The sequence below is a fragment of the Rhinatrema bivittatum genome, chromosome 2, assembly GCF_901001135.1.
Source record: "Rhinatrema bivittatum chromosome 2, aRhiBiv1.1, whole genome shotgun sequence".
NCBI classification, from domain to species: Eukaryota; Metazoa; Chordata; class Amphibia; order Gymnophiona; family Rhinatrematidae; genus Rhinatrema; species Rhinatrema bivittatum.
The window spans coordinates 531,626,569-531,651,037 of record NC_042616.1 but is presented as its reverse complement, the minus strand read 5'-3'; the positions used below and the strand labels follow the sequence as shown (position 1 = coordinate 531,651,037).

Here is a 24,469-nt window from a genome sequence, read left to right as displayed (position 1 = left end):
CATCCTCTGGCAACAAATTCTAGAGCTTTATTGTGCGTTGAGTGAAAAAGAATTTTCTCTGATTAGTCTTAAATGTGCTACTTGCTAACTTCATGGAATGCCCCCTAGTTTTCTATTATTCGAAAGTGTAAATAACCGATTCACATCTATTCATTCAAGACCTCTCATGATCTTAAAGACCTCTATCATATCCCCCCTCAGCCGTCTCTTCTCCAAGCTGAACAGCCCTAACCTCTTCAGCCTTTCCTTGTAGGGGAACTGTTCCATCCCCTTTATCATTTTGGTTGCCCTTCTCTGTACCTTCTCCATTGCAACTATATCTTTTTTGAGATGTGGTGACCAGAATTGTACACAGTTTTCAAGGTGCGGTCTCACCATGGAGCGATATAGAGGCATTATGACATTTTCCGTTTTATTAACCATTCCCTTCCTAATAACTCCTAACATTGTTTGCTTTTTTGACTGCTGCAGCACACTGAGCTGACTGTTTTAAAGTATTATCCACTATGATGCCTAGATCTTTTTCCTGGGTGGTAGCTCCTAATATGGAACCTAACATCGTGTAACTACAGCAAGGGTTATTTTTCCCTATATGCAACACCTTGCACTTGTCCACATTAAATTTCATCTGCCATTTGGATGCCCGCTTGTGATTTAACTACTCTGAATAATTTTGTATCATCCGCAAATTTGATAACCTCTCGTCGTATTCCTTTCTAGATCATTTATATATATATATATATATATAGTACCGGTCCAAGTACAGATTCCTGAGGCACTCCACCGTTTACCCTTTTCCACTGAGAAAATTGACCATTTAATCTTACTCTGTTTCCTGTCTTTTAACCAGTTTGTAATCCATGAAAGTACATTGCCTCCTGTCCCATGACTTTTTAGTTTTCTGAGAAGCCTCTCATGAGAGACTTTTGTCAAACGCCTTCTGAAATACACTACATCTGCCAGAGGGTGATCCCCTATACAGATGCAGGAGGAGGATCGACTCTGCAGTTTGCTGCCGAGAAGCGGGACTCGTCTGGCAGTAGACAGGAGCCCAGGCCTCACACTCTGAATAGCCACAACCTGTGCAGGGATTCCACAGTAAATGGATGCGGTGACACCTTATTCCTGAGAATGGGAATCTAGCCATGTGGTGGCAAGTTACCTCGTCAGGCGGGGGACCACTCTACAGAGAACTCTGTCTATGATAAGCAAACTTGCTTTATGTATTGCCTATTTAGCTCCTGCCTTTTCATTGGTAGCTCAAGGCAAGTTACATTCATGTATTGAAAGTGTTTATTATATATGTATCACACTCAGATGATTCACATTATTACCCCACATAATGTTCTTGTACAGTTAGATGACCAACTGTTTCAATGTTTTCACTGAGATCAAGAAGAAACAGGAGAAAAGAAAGGCTTGTGATTTCTGTAAATAGGTAATTTTTCTGTGCTTTGTCTTGTATGGAAGCCAGATTGAAAGGGATCATGAGTATTTTCAAATATGATGTTTATATACATGGAAAAACACCACTTTCTCTAGTAATTTATGCATCAAAAGTACATCGGAGGTGATTTTCTGAGGAAAGCTAATAGTTTTTAAAGATCAGGGAAAGAGCCGTTAAAGATTAAGAATGGTGAAATAGCTGAAGGAGTGTAGGGAGGTGGGAGAAGAACACATTTTAACAAATACATACCATATCTTCATATCCAAATCTGTTCAGATTCAGCTCACTTCTTTTCATTGGTTTCTCAGGGCAAGTTACATTCAGGTACTGTGGTTATTTCCTGTCCCCACAGATCTTACACTCTTGAGGACCTGATTTACTAAGGCTTTTTCTCCTATTATATATCTATGGGGAAAAAAAAGCTTAGTAATTCAGGCCTTAAGTTTGCACCTGGGGCAGGGTGAAGTGACTTGTCTAAGCTCACAAGGAGCATCAGCAGGATTTGAACCTTAGCTTCCCTGATTCTCAACTTACTCTAACCAATAGACGAATCCTCCATTCAAATCAGATTTTTAGCAGATTAAACAATTGATAGATGATGAAGCAGCACCGTATGACAGGAGTTACAGATCCCATGATAAATAAACAACTATACATGCAGAAAATAGAAGTACACGTGAAAGTAGTATTAACTTCTAGATGTCAATATTCAGCAGCTCATTAGTGCATTACTGCTGCACATATTGCATATCTTTCTAAAGAAAGTTTCCAGAGATAATTGGAATCCGTTGAACCTTGTCCATCCTGTACTGCATCAAGTTTGCCAATAATCTATAGGCCTGTTTTCTTAAGCATTGTCTTAAATCAGCAGTTCAGATCTAGCAAAACTTATTTATTCTTAAATTGTTTAATGCTATATGCATACAGTAATATACTGTAGACAAAAGAAATTGGAGTTGACTGTATGTTGCAAATAAGTTTTAGAAGAGGATTTTTTGCAGTAGTATTTTAGTGCACATTGTTTTAATATGTATATCTTTAAAGGCCATTGTAGCCATGAAGTATTTGTATGTTGTCTATGGAACTAGATGCTTCTATAAAAACTGATTACTCCTAATTTGAGAAATATTTTAATGTATAGTAAATAAATTATTGAAACACACATTTCTAGGTATGTAGTCTTAAAATAAATTTTTTTGTTCTTTATAGTTGTTGTGACTGGCTTATAAATGTTTGCCGAAGAAAGAAAGAGCTTAAATCGCGCACAGTGTGGTTGGGATATCCTGAGAAGTGTGAAGAAAAATATCCAAGGAATGCTATTAAAAATCAAAAATACAATATCTTCACGTTTATACCTGGGGTAAGCATATTTTTTCATCAGTTCATTTAAGTATGATGATTTAGTTTGTGGCACGGTTGGTGAGCCCTTGGGACTGAGGTGTGATTGACCCAGAATAGCAAGTGAATCCACTAGGCCCATGCCGTCAGCAGGTAGACAAGCTCAGGGATTGGGTTTGTGTTTCACCTTTATCAACCCCTTTCCCCACAGGTTGAGCCCTTGGTTTCGGGGCCGGTAGGACTTAGGTGATTTCTGAAGGAGCTAAGGAAGTCCAGTAACATGTCAATGGCCAGGGTAAGCAACATGCAGGCAAACATTGTGATCCAGGCAGGAGTCGAGGAAGGCAGCATGCAGTCAATTGAATTCCAAGCAGAGGTCAAGGCAGGCAGCATTCACTCAGAGATCAGGCAGAGTCATAACAGGCCAAAGTCAAGCACGAGAGATCAGTCCAAGAAGAAGTAAGGAGAGAGGCAGATGAGAACAGGGCAGGAGCTGGGGACACAGATGGAAGTAGGAACACAGGAGGCACATGCAGGATCAGGAGTGATCTTCAAAATAATAAACATTCAGCTGTCAACAGGAACTCAAGAAGAGGTGTATATTCTTGCAACCGTCATATATGGCCACAGTTTGCTTATGGCTTATAATGTGAAGCCCGTGAAGCACTGGGCTTATCTAATCATAGGTTGCAGCGAATAAACAAGTGCAGGCACTGAGCAGACCTTACTAATGCTTGCACTTAGGAGTGAGGCATAAACAGGATCACGAACAAGGGAGTAGTAACATGCGCTGCAGAGCAGGATTACCTGTTGCTGAGGTGCTGGCTGGTTGCAAGGAACGTCCTTATATATTCATGCAGGATATGATGTCAGCCAGTGCCACAGGAAGCCCTGGCTGGAGGACCTATAAAAGAAATCCAGAGCTACAGTAAGTTTAGCCATGTTGTTTGGATGCAACATGAAGCTGGTGGAGGTGAGGGGCTTTACAGTTTGGTTCCCTTCTTAAAAATAAAAGGAAGAATACAGTACCTATTAATGTTTATATTCTAGATATGCATTTACTTTTGCCAATATGCAACCTTTTAAAATGTTTTATCCTTGTAAAGTTATTTTATAGAATGTAGTTTTATTTGCTATAATAAAATATTACCTTTCTTTATAAAGGTGACATGTTTAGTGAAATGTGCATGCATTCTACCTTTAATTTTTGAGTAAACAAGTTAGTCATGTATTTTGCTTTTGAATGGAAGAACAATGTTCTTGCTGACACTGAGCTACATGCTAGTATATTTTGACTGAAAGAATATTACTTTATTTCTTTGTCAACAAGCAGGCATGAATTATGTAAAAGTTACATCATCTGATGGCACTGACAAGAAGTCAGCACTCAAAGCTCAGTAAAAGTCTTATAGAGTATGGGTGAGAGTTCCCTGCATGAACAAGGCCTCATGAGCCTCTTGTTTTTCTTTGTCTAAGGTACCACATGGATGTGTTCTAGCCTCTCTAACTTTTTCTGTTTTTTTGGAGGGCTTAGTTCATCATACTGCCTTGTTGCTTGAATATTTTTTCTGTTACTGCCTTGGCAGCCCTTTTTAACGTCTTAAAAAAAACAACAAAAAAATAAAGAACAAAAAGATGTTGGGAAGCAAGGGGAAGCCCAAAGGCAAAAAGCCCATGTTTAGCAGGATCAAGGCCTGAATCTATGGATACCTGATATCCATCATGGGGACACATTCCATCTGCTACTGCTATTTGGGCCCTGACCACAACTCTTCAAACTGCTTTTGCTATGGTCACATGTAACTCAGAGCACAGCAGCTCCACACCTGGAAAATGAAAGCCCTGAGAAAGGCACTGGTGATTAAAATCCCTAAGAAATATCAGGCTCCTGGCATAAGATATTGATACCGCAAGCATGGAAAGTCTCTACCCACCCCCTGTTATGCTGGCTTTCAGTCCTATATCAAGTCAAGGGTTTGATTATGGCACAGAATCCTGTGGTGCCAGAGAAGACACTGGGAAAAGCACCAAAGCAGCACAGGGGACTCCCCTTAAGGGCTGTTTCTGTCCGTGCTGAAGCAGCCAGTGATGTTGGCACAGGGCTCCAGTGGAGTTAGGCCCTCGATACTGAGGTGGGACCTATCCTCATGGATGCAGGTGCCATTGTTCATGATGTAGAAAAACCACATGGTGCCAAGTCATCTATTGTTCCTGGACTTGGAGCCATCCATGTCATCAGTGTGGAGTCAAAGGGAGACTTCAGAACACTTGATGTGCAAGACCAAGAAGACAGTGTAGGAGCGGAAACTTTTGGTCCCACAGTTCTACAACAGCATGGAAGGAGCAGGTGCCATCTTTGGATTGGGATGCCATTAGACAGGAGTTGTTAAAGTGGCCTACATAGAGCACCTTGGAGCCTGCAGCCTGTGTGGCGAGGGATACTGCTGTGGTGCCGAGTTGCTCTTTTGCTTTATCAGCAGCCCAGAATGAGGATGAGTCAGTCTTTTTCTCCAAAGAGGATGTCTCTCCTCCAACTCTGGCCTGGAGTTGGTAAAGAATTTGTTTTGCCTCCTTTTACCCTGAAGACAGAAGAGAGAGATGAAAATCTCTTCTGACAAAGATGGAGGAAATCCTTCCCACATAGTGGGACTGCTCATAGACCCATAACAGTACAGATCTAACCACAAGAGCTTCCAGCACTGGGAGTAAGTCCTTGTTGTAAGGTGGTGGATTCTCCTCCCCCAGGGGAGTCCCTTCATGATTCGGAGGGTGAAGAAGTAGGCTCCATTCACTCTGAGTCCTCCCAGAAGTTTTCCCTCTGTACCAACAGAGGTCTCCACTTAAGTGGATTCCTCTTCATCGGGATTCTGGCTCAGAAGTTCCCATTAGTCAAGGTGCAAAGAAGATTCCACAGGGATTCCATCTGATCCCCTTACATGTTTTCTTCAGCATACCTCTCTGGGCAAGCTGGCAAAGTCTCTGGCCATCAATGTCAGGAAATCAAAGGACATGAGAATGGATGTCTTTGGACTCCTTCAGTTCCTCCATCCACCTGTTGATTCTATATCTGTTTTGGTTCAGAAACTCTTCCGGGATCTTCAGAAGAAGATGTAGCAGTTGCCTATCTCATTCCTTCTGTTATATGGTCACTGCTGTGTTGTGATACCTTTTGACTCATCTGGATATGCAGGGCCTTCATTGGGGGCTGTGAAGCCAATGGGATCAACTTTTTCAAACTTAATCCATCAAATTTTCCTGACCTTTGGGATGAGAACCTCACTTCAGTAGTGGATAAATCTAGTTGATCTGAAAGTGGGTTTCTCGTCATGAGGCCACCACACCAAGTGACTATCTTGTAACACCACCAAGGAGTTGGGGAGCACATACTGGTGTAACATGGACCCAAGGATTGTGGTTCCAAGTGGAGAATTGCCTACAAATCAACCACCTGAAGCTGCAAGCCATTCATCTGCTATGAGAGCTTTTTCTCACCTCCTCTCTGGAAAGAATTTCAATCCAAATATAATCAAGTGACCATGATCTATGTAAATAAGCAGAAGAAGTACAGGCTTTTACTCTTTCAGCCAGGAAGTCATCCAAATCTCATTATGACCAGGACATCACAATGCCCATCTCGGCAACTTTCCTTCTGGGGATTCAGAATACATCAGAGGACTGTCTTAGCGGAATGTTACTACCGCATGAGTGGTCCTTAGATCAGAGTCACAAACTTGTTCAGATGATGGGGAGAGCTGCTGATTGATATGTTTATCTCTGAAGTCAACAGGAAGGTTGGAAAGTTCTGCTTTATGCATCTGAGCAGCTACAGATCTGCTTCTGATGCTTTTCTGCTAAACTGGAATGTTGTTCCACGCTACCAATTCCTATAATCACTAGGACTGTTCAGAAGGTCCTTCAGGACAAGCTGAGAATTTTTATTGTACTGGCATAGCCACTGGAAGTGTGGTAAAGAATATAGGAAATGCATTGCTGGATTAGATCAAGGACTATCGAGCCCAGCATTCAGTCTCTGACAGTGGTCAGTCTAGGGCTCAAGTACCTATTAGATCTTCTTTAGTTGATCTATTTCTTGCATCATGCTCCCAGGGATGAACACTGGCTTTTCCAAGTGTACCTGGCTACAGGATTTTTTTTCAGGAACTTTTCCAATCCTCTGTTGAACCCCACTATGTTAGTTGCCATGATCATGTCCTCTGGTAGTAGAGTCCATAACTTGATTGTGCACTGAGTGAAAAAATATTTCCTTCGATTTGTTTTAAATCTGCCAATTGCTAATTTCTTGGCATGTCTCCTTGTCCAAGTGTGGCTCAAAAGGATAAATAACTATTCTCAGTTTACCCATTCTACCCTACTTATGATTTTATAAATTTCAATCCTATTCCCTTTGTCATCTCTCTTCCAAGCTAAAGAGCTCCAATCTGTTTAGTCTTTCTCCATAAAGGAGCTTTATCATCCACTTTATCATTTTTGTCACCCTTCTCTGTACTTTTTCTAGGTCTACATATTTTTTGGAGATGGAGCGACCAGAACTGCACACAATATTCAAGGTGTGGTCACACTATGAATCTATACTAAGGCATTATGATATTCAGAGTTTTGTTCTCTATTCCTTTCCATTTAATTCTTAGTATTCTATTTGACCTTTTGACCGCCGCCACACACTGAGCTGAATATTTCAAGGTTGTATCCACAAGGACTCATGAGTATAAGAATTGCCATATTGGGTCAGACTGATGGTACATCAAGCCCAGTATCTGATTTCCAGCAGTGGCCAATCCAGGTCACAATTACCTGGCAAGATCTCAAAGAGGAAATAGATCCCATGTTGCTATTGTGCAGTGATAAGTAGTGGCTATTCTCAGGACCTGTAACTTTCAAAGTGGTGCGAAGGCGCTCTTTGGCGCATGTGCTTTGGTGCGCACCCTTATATGCGACCATTTTATAACTTGTGTGTGATATGCATGCATGGTAGAAAATAGCCTGACTGAGCGCATATGTGCACATAAATCTTATTTCTACTGCGTTAGTTGGGGAATTTTAAAAGGGGCCCTTGTCCATGCCATTGCCAGTTTTACCAGTTCTTCACCTGGTTAACAGCAAGGTCCTCCAAACCATCTGATTTGATAGTCTGCACTCTCCCCAGTTAACCCATACCCTATAAATCTCTGAGAAATAGGTCTTTTCATTTTTTAACTTGCACCTCGTCCCTAGCAGAAGCAAACTTATGCGGCAGGGTTTCTGGTTGGGCGCCCAGGCGTGTAAGTATTTACATGCATATCTCTTGGCCACACCACGAAACGCTCATGTCCCACCCAGACCATGCCCACACCCTGCCCCTTTTTGTAAACTTTTGAGATGTGTGTGCAGCAGGAGATGTTCGCGCATTTGGGCAGCTTTTAAAATTCGGTGGGCGCACATCTCCAAATTTTTGGCACTCGCTGGGCTTTTAAAATTCACCTCTAAGCCTATTTAGTTAATAGTTTATGGACTTCTTCAGGAACTTGTCCAAACCTTTTTTTTAAACCCAGTTACACTAACTGATGTGAGGTTCTTTTCCTGGGTGGTGACACCTAACAAAGAACCCAGCATTGTGTAGTTGTAATTGGGATTATTTTTCCATGCATGCATTATTTTGCACTTGTCCACATTAAATTGCATCTGATCAGTTTCCTAGTCTCATAAGGGCCTTCTGCAATTCTTCATTGTGCACTGCTGTTTAACAACTTGAAACAATTTTGTGTCATCTGCAAATTTGGTCACTTTGCTAGTTGTCCCTTTTTCCAGATCTTTATAAATAAGTTAAATAGCACTGGTCCCAATATAGACCCCTGGAAAACTGACTATTTAGTACCACCCTCTGTTTCCTGTGTTTTATCTAGTTATGAATTCACAATAGGACACTGCCTATGATCCTATGACCTCCCATGTTACTGAGGAGTCTCTCATGAGGGACTGTCAAATGCCTTCTGAAAATCCAAATACACACTATCAACCAGCTCACTTTTTGTCCGCTTGTTTATTTACATGCTCAAAAAAAAATCTAGTAATTTGGTAAGACTTCCCTTTGCAAAGCCAATGTTGACTCTCCCCCATTAAACCATGTCTATTATGTGGTCAGTAATTTTGTTTTTAAGAATTGTGTTGACCATTTTGCCCTGTACCAACAATCAGGCTTAACTGTCTATAATTTCCTGGATCACCCCTGGAGTACTTTTTAAAAGTTGGTGTGTCATTGATTTCTCTTCAGTCTTTTGCTACTGTGGCTGTTTTAAATGCTAGATTGCAAATCACTAGAAACAGACCTGCAATTTCGTTTTTGAGTTCCTTCAGAGTTTTAGGGTGAATACTATCTATCCCAGTAAATACATCCTCCAGTTTCACAGTGATTCCATCTAGTTGCTCAGTCATTGCCTAAAAAAATATTTCTGGTGTGGGTATCACCTGACATCTTCCTCAGTAAAGACAGAGGAAAAGAATTCATTTAGTTTTTCTGCTATTTCCTTGTCTTCTATGACCACCTCTTTTACCCCTCTGTCATCTAGTGGTCCAACTGAATACCTCACAGTCTTTTTGCTTCAGATTTACTTGAAAAAGTTTACTTGTTTTTACCACTATGGTAAGCTTATTTTCAAATTCTCTCTTAGCCTTTTTATTTATGTTTTTACATCTAACTTGCCAGTACTTATGCTCTTCCCTGTTTTCCTCATTTGGATCTGCTTTGGATGATGCTCTTTTGGCTTTAATTGTCTTTTACTTCACTATTAAACCATGCCGGAAGTAATTTGGTTTTCCTTTGATCTTTTTCTAATGTACGGAATACATTTTGTATGAGCCTCAAGAATGGTAATTTTAAACATTGTCCATGCCTTCTGCAAGTTTTTAATCTTGTGCATTGCTCCTTTAAGTTTTTTCTTAACACATTCCTTTATTTTATCATTGTCTTCCTTTATATAGTTAAAATCTACTGCAGTAGTTTTCCTTAGTATTCACCCTCCAGTGATTGACAGATTTTATTACATTATGATCACTGTTGCCAAGCAGATCCAGCACCTTTATCTCTTATATCAGGTCCTGTGTTTCATTGAGAACTAGATCTAATATAATTCCCCTTCTCAACTAAGAACATTACCTCCCTTGCATGACCTGGTGTGACATTTATCCAATCAATACTTATTGTGTTGCCCATTTTACTAGCCAGTCTAATCTCTGTTAGCATTTTGCAGTCTGTTTCCTCATTCTCCCCAGGTGGGCGGTAATATATTCTCTCTGCGTACTCTAACCTTTTAACCTTGGAACTTCTACTCATAAGGATTTCAGAGGGCAGTTTGTCTCCTGAAAAACTTTTATCCTCCTTGACTCTGTGCCACCTTTAACATATAGTGCCACCCTTCTACCAAATTTATCTGCTCTGCCATGTTGATATTTATATTCTGGTATGACAGTGTCTTTGGCTATCCTTCCACCAGGGCTTTGAGATGCCTAGTATGTCTATAATCTTCCTTTAGCACCATTCCTTTGAGCTCTCCAGTCTTATTTTTCAGACTTCTGACATTTGCATACAGACATTTTAAAGGAGTTTTATTAGTATTTCTATTTTTATATGTACCCACAACCAGCATATTATCAGACTAACAGGTTGGTGTCATTTTCATCTGCATGCTCTGTATTTAAATACATCTGGGATTTTTCAGCTTTCTACCATGTTCTAGTTTAAAAGCCGCTTTATCTCCTTTTTAAACTTCATGGGAGATGACTCAGAACCAATGTCAGGAAATATTTCTTAATGGAGAGGGTGGTAGAAACCTGAATGCCCTTCTGGAGGAGGTGGTGAAGACAAAAAAGTCAAAGAATTCAAAGGGGCATGGGATAAACACTGTGGGTCCCTAAAGACTAGAGGACGGAAATAAAGAAAAGAGTGAATGGGGTGCTCAGTACAACAGTTACTAACCTTAACAGAAACACAGGGATTACTACCCTCAACCAATAAGCCTTGATACTTTGGACGCAACTGCAACATCACTTTCTGCTCTGACGGGGGTGGGGGGAATTGGATTCAGACTGCAATCAGTGCAGGCCCTAACATTTATGGTCTGGGGTACTGATATGCAGACATAAGGGAAAACGCATAGGACTGCTTCTATGGCCAAGTCTAAAAGCAAAGCAAGTCAAGAAGCATTGCCTGAATTTAAGAAAGCTCCTCACCCAGTAAAAATGTTGCTAGCAGTAATTGTTTTATGGTTTTGCTTGTTTTTTTTGATTGTAAATAAAACTACCCTTATCGTAAGGCTTGGCGGTAACTGCACAGACTACCCTTAGGTAAAACCTGGGGGGTGACCTGCACAGTGTGGCAGATATTGCTGTGAGAAGCTTGCTGGGCAGACTTGATGAACCATTTGGTCTTTTTCTGCCGTCATTACTATGTTACTTTGGATATGTTACTATATAAATGTTAATGCCAGGAGCTTGATTCCAGTTTGGTTAAGGTGGAGCCCACCTGTTGGAATATACTTCCTTTCCCCAGAATGTTCCTTAGTTCCTAACAAACCTTAAAACACTCTTCCCTGAACCATTATCTATTGACACAGTGAGATTCTGTAGTTCGGCCTGACTTTGGGGTCCTGTGTATGGAATGGGAAACATTTCTGAGAATGCAACTTTGGAGGTTATGGATTTCAATTTCCTAACTAAGAGCCTAAATTTATACCCCAGAACCTTCATCCTGCACCTTCCTATCTCATTGGTACCCACATGTACCATGACAGCCAACTTCTCCCCAGCATGCTCTAAAATCTTAACTAGGTGGTGCATGAGGTCTGCTACCTTCACACCAGGCAGGCAAGTTACCAAGCAATCCTTATGCCCACAGCCACCCAGGAATCTACTTTCCTAGTGACTGAATCACTCCTACAATGGTCGTACTAATCCTTCCTTCCTGGACATGGATCCTGGAAACACATCTTTGGTGCGAGAGGATAAAGCATCACATGGAGGGCAAGTTCTAACTACAGGATCACTTCCTGCAACACCAAGGTGATAGGTCCTGCCCAGGTGACTGTTCCTCCAAAGCAGTACAAGAGCTGGTAGACTGGAGTTGGGACTGCTTTACTATGTCCCTGAAGGTCTCCTCTGTCTACCTCAACTCCTCCAGGTCTGCCACTCTGGCCTCCAAAGATCGGACTCGTTCTCTGACAGCTAGGAGCTCTTTGCACTGGGTGCACACATACAACCTCTCACCAACAGGTAGATAATCATACATGTGGACCTTGGTGCAAAAGAATGGAGATCTTGTTAGTTTCCATATTTTGTTTGTGAGTTCATTCTCTGATTCTGTTGGAAATATCTCCAGCTCTCATTACACAGGAGATAGCAGACTCTGCCATCCCATACTTCTATCACAGGTCCTCACAGATGATGATGAATGCACAGTACTCTCCTCCTTGCTCCTTCCTAAGGAAGTGGAGGATGCAATGATTTCAGTTAGAAAGCCATCAAACCAGGTTATCCTATGGTTTCAAGCAGAAGAGATCTTGATTTGGTATGGGATCTGCCAACTGGATCTCTTCCTAAGGGACTTCAATATATATTCTTTCTCTCTTACTCAGGTCTTAGCACCTCTTCAGTTAAGGTTATGGTGCATCACCAGCAGGTGAAGGGGCTCTGATCTCTCTCCACCTTTGGTATCCAAGTTCATGAAAGCACTTGTGGTATTCCAGACCTTTGGTCAGTAAACTTCCAGTGCCTTGGGACCTCAGTGTAGTCCTAGCTCATCTCATGAAACCTCCTTTCGAACCACTCGAGACATTGGACTTGAAATTTCTCACCTGGAAAATATTATTCCTGGTTGCTGTCACTTTGGCACGAAGTATAAACAAGTTACAGGCTCTGGTTTTTTATATTTTCCATACCTGTAATTTTTTCACAGTGGTGTTCTGCAAATTCACCCTAAATTCCTTCCAAAAGTGGTGTTTTGCATTCCACATTACCCAAAACTATTGTGCTTCCATAATTCTTTCCAGTACCACATGTGCACAAACAATGGGTTCTTAATTCCTTGGCCTGTAAGACAGCCCTAGCATATTACCTGAAGAGGACTCTATATCATGTCAAAGCTTCTCAATTGTTCATGTCTTTTGATTCCAATAGATTGGTAATGGCAGTTGCCAAATCATCTCTGTTCTTTTGGCTAGCAGACTGTATATAGTGCACTATTACATGCTCACTGGCTTACAGATTACAGACTTGGTCAAAGCTCATCACTGTGGAAGGGCATGGAGCTGGACCACATAAAATAAACACAAATAAGAATGGAAGTGAGACAAACTTCAATTGCTTTTCAGGATAGTGTGTTTGTGAGGAGCTAACTAAACTTAAAGTAGATAAGGTAATGGGGCCTGCAGGGATACATCCAAGGGTACTAAGGAAACTTAGAGGTGTCCTGGCAGCTTCACTGGCTGACCTTTTCAATGCTTCTTTAGCATCTGGAGTATTCCAGAGGACTAGAAAAGGGCGGATGTGGTTCCTGTTCATAAAAAGTAGAAGTAAGGAGGAGGCTGGGAACTGGGAACTACAGGCCATTTAGTTTGAACTCTGTGGTGAGCAAACTAATGGAATCATAGCTAAAACAGAGGATAGTGCAATTTTTGGATTCCACAGGATTACAAGATCCAAAGCAGCATGGTTTTACCAGAGGTAAATCCTGTCAGACAAAACTGATCAATTTCTTTCATTGGGTGACCAGAGAGTTGAATCAGGGAGAGCACTAGACATAGTGTAATTGGATTTCAGCAAGGCCTTTGACACGGTTCCGCACAGAAGACTTATAAATAAATTGTGTGCTTTTGGTATGGATCCTAGAGTGAGTGACTGGGTTATAAACTGGCTGAATGGGAGGTGACATAGGATAGTGGTAAATGGAGTTTTCTCTGCTGAGGGAGTGTTACTTGTGTGTCTCAAGGATCAATCCTTGGACTGGTTCTTTTCAATATTTTTGTGAGTGACATAACAGAAGGGTTGTAAGGAAAGAATGGTCTTTTTGCTGCTGATACTGGTCAGCTAGGAAGGAGTGGAAAACGGGGATCTATCAAAGTTTGAGGAATGGATTAAGCTCTGGCAGCTAAGATTTAATGCAAAAAATTGCAGAGTAATGTATTTAGGCTGCAAAATCCCAAGGGAAGTACAGTATTTGAGGTGAAATTCTTCTAAGCACAAAGGAAGAGCGGGATCTGGGTGTAATTGTATCTGATCTTAAGTTGGCCAGCCAGGAAGGTGCTTGGCTGCATAGGGAGAGGGATGGTCAGCAGAAAAAGGGAGGTGATATTGGCTCTGTATAGGTCCCTGTTGAGACCTCACTTTGGAATACTGTGTTTAATTCTGGAGACTGCATCTTCAAAAGGTTATAAACAGGATGGAGTCAGTCCAGAGGGTAGCTACTAAAATGGTTATTAGTCTTCATTCTAAAGCATATGGGGATAGACTCAACAATCTAAAAATGTATACCCTAGAGCAGTGGTTCCTAAACCTGTCCTGGGGGACCCCCAGCCAGTTAGGTTTTCAGGATATACTCAATGAATATTGACATGGAGGCAGTGCATGCAAATTTATCTGATGCTAATTCATACCTGCTTATTAACAGAGAAAGCAAGTTTGCTTACGGGTGAACAGCATTCATTGTGGATATCCTGAAAACCTGCCTGGCTGGGGGTCCCCCAGGACAGGTTTGTGAATCTCTGCCCCAAAGGAAAGGTGCGATAGGGGAGATATGATAGAGATATTCAAATATCTCAAAGGTTTCCATGCACAGAAGGGGTGAGCCTTTTTCAATGAAAAGGATGCTTTAGAACAAGGGGTCTTGAGATGAGGTTGAAAGGGGGTAGACTCAGGAGTAGTCTTCGGAAATATTTCTTTATAGAGATAGTGGTGGATGTGTGGAACAGATTCCCTGTGGAAGTGTTGGAGGTAAAAACAGTATCTGAATTCAAGAAAGCATGGGATAAATACAGGAGATCTCTAAGAAGTGATGAGAATTATAATGCTACATTAATTGGATGGTTGGGCCATATGGTCTTTTTCTGCCATCAAACTTCCATGTTTCTAAGTGAGAGCTATGGTGACTTCAGTGGGTCATCATAGAGCCACTTCCATTGAAGACATCTGCAAAGCTGATACTTGGTCACTCATTAACAGCTTTATAATCTCTCTTCTGTCTAGCCAGCATGACCTGAGGTGACAGTAACTTTGTGCAAGCAGTTCTGCACAGCCTATCCACTCAGTAGTCCACACTCCACTAGGTGGGGCTGGGTTGTCTTTTAGTAATATTTCCGCTGTGCAACCTGCACCTTGGTATTCAGTGTGCTTAATAGGCTAATTCATACCTGCTTATCAAAAGAGAAAGCAAGTTTGCTTACGGGTGAACAGCATTCAGTGTACACTGAGGGGTAGATTTTAAAAAAGCGCGCCTTCGCGTACTTTTGTTGGCGCATCAGGCGCAAAACAAAAGTACGCTGGATTTTAGTAGATACGTGCGTATCCGCTAAAATCCTGGATCGGCAAGCGCAAGGCTGCCGATTTCGTGTAGCCGGCGCGCCGAGCCACGCAGCCTGCCGCTGTTCCGAAATCGGAGCGGCCTCGGAGGGAACTCGCTTTCGCCTGCCCCTCACCTTCCCCTCCCTTCCTCTATCTAACCCACCCCCCCTACCCTTTGTCGGGGATTTACGCCTCCCGGAGGAGAAGTAAATCCCCGCGCGCGCCAGCGGGCCGCTAGCGCGCCGAGACGTGACCTGGGGGCAGTTCCGGAGGGCGCAGCCACGCCCCCGGACCGCCCCGGGCTGAAACCACGCCCCTGGGCCCGCCCCCAAACGCAGCGCCGATCCAAACACGCCCCCGACACGCCCCCTCAAAACCCCGGGACTTACGCGAGTCCCGGGGCTCTGCGCGTGCTGGTAGGCCTATGGAACATAGGCGCACCGGCGTGCAAGGCCCTGCTCGCATAAATCCGGGTGGATGTACGCGAGCAAGGCTCTTAAAATCCGCCCCTGAATGAGTACCTTCCCGCTTCTCTTTAAAGTTGACTATCTCAATAAAGCTTAAACTCTGGATGAAACTGAGTGGCTTATGAGGAGGTATGCATGCGCCGGAAACTCCTGCACATGCTCATTAAGACATTTACTGAGCTTTAAGAGCTAAGTCTTTGGTGCCACCATCAGATGATGTCTTCAACGCATAATGACCAATTCATCTTGCTGTCTATAGAGAACTCTGTTTATAGGTAAGCAAATTAGTTAACTTGTAAATTTAACTGTCCACATTATTAATGTTGAGTAACAAGCAACCTGTCTAGTGAGTAGAGGTTGTCTCCCACCATTCTTTTGCTCTCACAGAAATGTAGAAAGTGATTGCAGGTAAGGATTACAAGGGCATCTAGTTTGCCTGTTCTTGATGTAGTACCACAGAGCCTACCTCATCTCAAGCATTATCCTCGTATCTTTCTATCTACGAATTCTCTGTTTTGTTCCATGTTTTTTTGAATTCTGTTACTATTTTAGTCAAGAGTACCTCCTTGGGGGACTGTTTCATATCCACAATCTTTTCTATGAAGAAATATTTCCTTATATTATTCCTTAGTTGGTATCCTGTGATCCTCATATCATCATCTGTTGATGCAATTCCTTTCTGTTAAAAAATGCTTTTTGTGTATTAATATCTTTAAGGTATTTGAATACCTTTCTTATATTCCTCCTTTCTCTTAGGACAAGCAGAATGGTAGTCCTCACACATGGGTGACATCATCAGATGGAGCCCGGCAACAAAAACTTATGTCAAAGTATCTAGAAACACTGAGCATGCCCAGCATGCTGCTATCCACGCGAGGTCCCTCTCTAGTCTCTTCTTTTCCGCAGAACTGTCATCTCTCTGTTGTGGAGCTTGTGCTCTTTTCTGTTTGGAAAGTTTTTCCCCAGGTGATTCGTTGATTTTCTGCGCCAGATCCCTCTCCATTTCCCCGGCTTAGTTAGTCGAACTGCATGGTAAATATTTCTCCTTCTATGCAGTTGATTCCTGGTGATGTTTCCCTCGGTACTTGTTGGTCATCAACCTCTCGCCGGGTCTTTTGATTATGGCATCATCGGGTTTTCATCTGTGCCCCCAGTGCTCTCGGCCCATGTCTCTCTCACGGATGCACACGATATGGTTTCCTCTGCCTGGGGGCATCACACAATGTTTGAGGGTGTCTTTTTTTGAGACCACATCACCCCCAAAGGCCGGCACGCCCGTCTGGATAAAATGGAGAAACTCTTTGGTTCGAAGAAGTCTGAACCCTCAACTCCAGTGTCATGGGAATCGACGCCAAGAGGCTGAGGGGAACCAATGGACATCAAGCCTTCACTGTCCACCCCTCCACTGGGGCCCTCTAGAGAGAGGTATTGTGGATCGGCCGTTGTCTGTATCTTCATGCTCTCGGACATCAGGATAGTCTCCTTCCTCCTTGGCTCTGGGGAAAGACCAGGCCAAGCACCATGGGAAGGCAAGGAAACATCGCCTGTGCATGGTACCAGACTCTGGTCAGCACCAGTGCCTGCTGTGATGCCCCCGAAGTGACCCCACGGAGAGAGTCACTGCCCTCCATCAAACCTGGGAGTCCCATGTGTTCCCCACTGATATACCGGTGCCAGGCACCAATCCCCCTCGGGGCTCTGAGGAAGATCTGGTGATGCCTCCCCCTCCTCCGTCCATCCTGTCTTTGGCAGATTTTCAGAAGGAGTTGGAACACAGGGTGCAACTGGCGGTTGTCCAAATCCTGCAGGGCATCGAGCCACCGGCCCCACCGGTACTTCCACCAGTTCCGGAGCCTGCACCCTTGATGTTGGCACCACTGCTGGAGCAACTTGATGTCCTTTTTGGCATCATCCCCACACAGGTGCTGCCTGTGCCCAGGGGTCAATCAATACCCTGGTGGCCACCATTGCTGCCTCCGTTTGAGGAGTATTCAAGGTGCGGTCTCACCATGGAGCGATACAGAGGCATTATGACATTTTCTGTTTTTTTTCACCATTCCCTTTCTAATAATTCCCAACATTCTGTTTGCTTTTTTGACTGCCGCAGCACACTGAACCGACGATTTCAATGTGTTCTCCACTATGACGCCTAGATCTTTCTTGGGTTGTAGCACTTAATATGGAACCCAATATTGTGTAATTATAGCATGGGTTATTTTTCCCTATATGCATCACCTTGCACTTATCCACATTAAATTTCATCTGCCATTTGGATGCCCAATTTTCCAGTCTCACAAGGCCTTCCTGTAATTTATCACAATCTGCTTGTGATTTAACTACTCTGAACAATTTTGTGTCATCTGCAAATTTGATTATCTCACTCGTCGTATTTCTTTCCAGATCATTTATAAATATATTAAAAAGTAAGGGTCCCAATACAGATCCCTGAGGCACTCCACTGACCACTCCCTTCCATTGAGAAAATTTTCCATTTAATCCTACTCTCTGTTTCCTGTCTTTTAGCCAGTTTGCATTCCACAAAAGGACATCGCCACCTATCCCATGACTTTTTACTTTTCCTAGAAGCCTCTCATGAGGAACTTTGTCAAATGCTGTCTGAAAATCTAAGTATACTACATCTACTGGTTCACCTTTATCCACATGTTTATTAACTCCTTCAAAAAAGTGAAGCAGATTTGTGAATCAAGACTTGCCCTGGGTAAAGCCATGTTGACTTTGTTCCATTAAACCATGTCTTTCTATATGTTCTGTGATTTGATGTTTAGAACACTTTCCACTATTTTCCTGGCACTGAATTCAGGCTAACCGGTCTGTAGTTTACCGGATCGCCCCTGGAGCCATTTTTAAATATTGGGGTTACATTTGCTATCCTCCAGTCTTCAGGTACGATGGATGATTTTAATGATAAGTTACACATTTTTACTAATAGGTCTGAAATTTCATTTTTTAGTTCCTTCAGAACTCTGGGGTGTATACCATCCGGTCCGGGTGATTTACTACTCTTCAGTTTGTCAATCTCCTGTGGTACCTTTCTGGCTTCAGAATTTTCACCTTTGTTTTATGATGTTCAACAGATATGGAAAAGAATACTTTGTCACTTCCTCTCGGTCAGTGTTAGTACAGGAACTTCAGCTAGCATTATTATACAGATGTGCCATCAATTTAGACACGTGTTTTGGTGCTGTCTTTAAATGATTTTGCTAAGACTACTAGTAAAAGTTTGCATAATATGTGTAACATTTCCCACCCTTGAAAGTACTCCCATCTCCATATGATTGGTCCAGTAGCTTCATGCATTACATGAATGTTAAGGTTCAACTGGGAATAATTATAGGTCATAAGATGTATTTTTGATGCAAATAAAATTGTCAAATATTTAACCCACAAAGTCGCCTTCCAAAATTTGACATAGGTCCTGTAGAAGCTTAACACTGACTCAGTATTTTGAAATTATTTTAAAGATTCTTTGATTTACAGTATTGTTATATTCACTACCTTTAGTGTAAAAGGTGCACAGTGGAAGTATACTTCCAGTTACATTGCTGAGCACATTGCTAACATGGTACAAAAGTTATCTTTATTATCAGATACAGAAATAGTGCCCATGGATGTTTCACAACAGATAGGTGAATTTATCTACATAAGCAAGCTGCCTGTGCACAACTACATGGAGCCACTTTAGTGGATTACATGAAGAACCAGATGGCTCCCCTGTGGCCTGCAAGATAGTATGGAACCAAAGATTTTTTTTTTTTGATGGAGTTTTAAACAAATGGGGGCAGTACTTAATAAGTTTTCCCTGGACCATATGTTATTGATTGTGGAATATACCAACTTATCAGCTGCTCTTTTAATAGAAAATGTTTTGTAAATGAAGTCATATTTTCAAACAAATACCATTTTGAGAGATTTCTCCTACATTTCTAATGCTGATTTTGAAACATTGAGTCACTCTCAGGCTTCCATGGGACCTGTAGGTCATAAAGTTTGGAAGACAATTTTGTGAATTTAATGCTTGTATTTTTTGATGCAAATTAAATTGTCATGTTATGACCTATGATTATACCCATTGATTGACGCATAAGGTAAACAGTCACACTCAAATGTCTGCAGCTGGTGTCCTTCAGAGATATGATGGTTATATTATATTGAATTATATTGCTTCAGCAATATACAGAGTGAAATTGTTTTGTATTTGGAATGTTTCACTCTAAAGATTCTTTGATTACAGTAAGATTCAACAGAGTCCATTACATAGTTACTGCTGGGTAGTATCCAAAGCTAGGCTTCAACTGGATGATTCCTTTCTTGTTGCATAGGTGCCTTCCAGACTTAAATAAATGCAATTTAAAGGAAATCAGAGAAAGTATGTGCTTGAATTATTAAATAGAATAATATACAAAAAATAATTTTTGGTGAGAAAAAGGTTCAAGAGCAAGGAGACCTGAAATGAGGCTAAAGTGTGGACAGAGTTGACGCGAATTAGAAATCTGGTTATTCCCTAGTGTTGGGGTATTGGGAGTAAGTTAGGACATAATGCTGTATGTATATGCTGGGCTGAGTGACTGTCCTGGGTGAATTTATGTCTTGACATTTGTTTTCATACGTATTATTTTGAATTGTGCTTTTATATTATTGTACTGCAACTAGCTAGGAGTCTCGTCTTGGTGTTTGTTTACCAGAAATGAAAATGAAATGAAATGTTTAAAAAAAAAAAAAAAAAAATCATACATTTTCAGGTGCTTTAAAGATACATATAAGAAAACTTTTTATTTTTTTGCTTGGCAGTTGCTTCTAATTTCCTGGGCTTCAGCTCAGTTGGAATTGGAGCTATCTCTACTGGACTATAGTGCTATGAGCCTTCATTCGCAGCAATATGGCTTTTTATCTCCTATTTTATAAACTCCTCCACCTAGCCCGGCCACTGCAGTGGACAGTCGTTAGCCAGGGTACGGTGGCTTTCTTCAGAACCCAGTATTGTGTGCACCTTGAGGGTCCAGCTGGTAGGAATCACCATCAGGGCCGATGCTAGTTTTTTGCTGCATACGCGAACAATTACTATGCTGCACCCCACTCCCATTGATTCATTCAGTCTCTGTCACAGGCTCATGAAAAAAAGCCCAGATCTTCCAGCAATCTATATTTTTTTAAGCTGACACCTGCCCTGCCCATCCCCCATGGAAACCTTGGTCCGTGGAAGGGTATAAGGTACCCTATGCAAACCTTACAGCCTTGCCCACATGCACCCCTAACCCACTACAGACACATACAATTTAATTAGGTATTTATAACAGATTTTACATGATAAAGAACATTTAAAATTATAGTCTTCTGAGGCCAAAATCACAACATGCATATTATTTATATGCACTGCTATGGTGCCAACCCGAAAACACTGCAAAAAAGACACTTGGAATTCATATGGAATTAGACTTTTTGTAATGCGTGTTGAGTGTGAGTTTGACCCTCAGAAAACCATGAATAAATGGAATTACCATTAAAATATAAACCTCCCATACCAAAACAACCCTAACTACTAGCTTTCAAACAGTAACAGTTTAATCTATGAAAAGGCAACACTGCATATATTACACCAGGCTCTAGAACACATTATACCTCCTGTTAGGAAAACAGAAGAAATCAGACTGCTGTAGATCCCTTCACAGAATCCACATGCCAGCAAAATACCTCACTTTGGTAAAGATATGCAGAACACAGACAGACCCTGACCAAATGCATAATAAAGAGACCAGAAAGTATAAATAGAAACATGCAGAGAAGAGGTGAACTGGTACCCACAACAAGCCAGCCTCTGTATGCAGAGCAATAATGGATGAACAGGAATATTACAATTTTTCATAAAACATTAAACAAAAAAATAAAGAAATATAAAACAACCAAAGTAAAACCACATTCATTAAAAGAATAAATATTTCAAACCTGTTAACGAATAGAATATTCAAAATTTTCCAAACATCAATAAAATATTTCAAAACAGCAGACATATCAATCACTAAGCGATAAATTAAAACAAAGATTTAAAAAAATCCCTCTCTCCATACTTAGGAACTTTTTAATTCCAGATGCCATGAGATTAATAGGGGAGAGGAGAGGAAGGTTCTCTTACACACATGCGAACACACCCACACACTCCCATTTGTGCACACAAAACCAGGCAGGCTCCCATTCACATGCGTGCACATTCACTCATTCACACACACACAATCAGGCAGACTCCCATTTGCACACACAAATGCACACAAAAAGCAGGCAGGTTCCTATTGTGCACATCCCCCCCCCCCCCCACAAAACAGGGGAGGCAATGACACACACACACACACACACACACACACACACACACACTCTCTCATTCATGTGCACATGCATCAAAACTAGGCAGGCTCCCACACCTAAAACCAAGCCAGTTCCCATTGCACATACATGCAGACAGGCTTTCTCTTTTACAAAAACGCACCAAGCAGGCTGTTCAATGGCAGCCAGTGGCCCCATGGCCTCTCCTGCTACTGCTTCTGGCCCCCACCCCAGGGCCCTGTGAAAACATACAGTATGCATACCCGGTTGCTGTGGTCCTGATCACCATTGAATGATGGCTGGACTCCCTCTCTCGGCCTCACAAAAGGCAGTTTATGTTCCTTCCACAGCATCTCAAACCTCTGCCAGCTTGGGGACCAGAAGTCCTGATCAGGGAATCAAACCTTTGTCCTTCACAAGGTAGCATGCAGCACAGTTATTGAGTTACCAGGAAGGAGCAAGTAATGTTTTTTGTGCAAACATATGTTTAAAGATGTTTTCTGATGCTAGACATTATGGTCAATTTGTTGCAGTGAAATTTTGTGCATGCTTCAATGCTGCATTGTTATGTCCTTTAAATTTTAATTTAAATAATCATGCTGACTTTATATTGAGCATTGATTTTTTTCCCCCCTCCTTCTCATTTGTCCAATAGTTGGCAAAAGCTGGAGATCTAATATTCCTCTTTATTAAAACACACAAAAACTAATGGCTCTATAATTAAAAGACTGATCTTTTGTCAGGGCAATAAAATGTCAACTGTCTTTCAGGCAGATAAATATTCTCATCTTTATTGAACCAAGCCACTGTTTTCTCCCTTAGTTTAAATTATTAAATACACACAGATTGGTTAAGCAGCATACATTTTCCTAAAGGTCACAAAGTTCATTAAGTATACAGTAAGACATTGATTGTTTTGATTAAAAACATGTAGTACATAGATTACTAAGATTAGTGTAGATTCATGGTATCTGCACACATCAGCCATCTTTTTAAATTATCTGAATGCATATATATTGCTGCCACATTTGTGATAAAATCTTTCTTATTGCAATAGTTTCTCATGGGCTAGCACTTTAGATATTCACATTACTGAATTGTAGCAGCACTCTTGTTAAGTTAACTTCACTTTTAATTTTTTTTAGTAGGTCCTCTATTTGTTTTTCTTTTGCTATCCAAGAAAAGAGCATAAAGGAATGTAACAGACAACAGCATACATTGTTTTTGTTTAGTTTCTGATCTGTATGATGGAACATGTGGCAACATTGCCATTATGGACCAGTCTTCTACTTGTGTATAATCGCTGGGAATTGGTAGACAACATTGATATTCTCTGTGTAGACCTGGTTTGCTGTACAAATTAAATAGTTGCTCTCCTATTCTGAGATCCATAATTACTATTCAGAGAAAAGGCAGAGGGAGAAATGAAAATTTGCTGAGACAGAATTTTAATTTTTATAGAATGGCTTTTGGCATCTCTGAAAATTAGTTTGCATTTCCATGATGAGATCAAGATCATGATACATGTAGCCTTGTGGATCAACTAATAAACCAACTTCCAACTCAAATCTACGATATCTTCTCCATCCCTAGAAAGAAAAAAAGGGGTGGGGGTATCCTCCTAGCAGCCAAAAAAGAGCTAAAAATTACTCAATTCCCAATTAACTCACCTTCTAAAATAGAAACAGGCCTATTCAAATCAGACCATCTGCAAATCCTTCTAATCTATGCCCCCCCAGGCCTTCTGGACTCCGATGCATCACACATACTAGAATTAACAGCAAACTTACCTAAATCTGGAGCATCCCGCCATAATATTGGGAGATTTTAACTTACACGTCGACGACCCCATTCTCTCAACCAATTGCGAATCTTTCCTAACCGCCATGTCGGCCATAGGCTTCAAGCAGATCATAAACAAACCTAACCCACAGAGCAGGTCACACCTTGGACCTCATATTTGTAACGCTAGCATCTCTCACTCAACTCCACCCATATGCCAACCTGTTCCCTGGTCTGACCATACTTTAATATCTTCCGCCTTTTCGTTGGAACAAACAAGCAAAAAACCTGTCCCACAACCTGAATTTATATACAGGAAATCTTGCACATCCGAGGAATTACACAATCATCTTGGCCCAGAACTCCCACTCAGACATCTCTTCACCCAACTCAGCCCTCCACTCTTGGTCCAAGATAACAGAAACAGCAGCAAACAAACTCTGTCCACTGGCAACAAAAAAACTCAGACACAAACACCTCCAAAAGACAACCTTGGTTTAACGAAGAACTTCAAAAACTCAAATTACTCCCTCCATCAGAAGGAAAGCAAATGGCGGAA

The 24,469-nt window shown here is 41.5% G+C and overlaps 1 protein-coding gene across 1 annotated transcript in view; it reads left to right on the top strand.

The window, feature by feature from the left end:
* ATP9B (ATPase phospholipid transporting 9B (putative)) overlaps window positions 1–24,469 on the top strand; it is a 1,157,977-nt gene that overhangs the window by 139,542 nt on the left and 993,966 nt on the right. Inside the window, exon 3 of the mRNA XM_029590836.1 lies at window positions 2,657–2,807. Coding sequence (XP_029446696.1) covers window positions 2,657–2,807 — 151 coding nt within the window. The remainder of the gene's footprint in view (window positions 1–2,656; window positions 2,808–24,469) is intronic.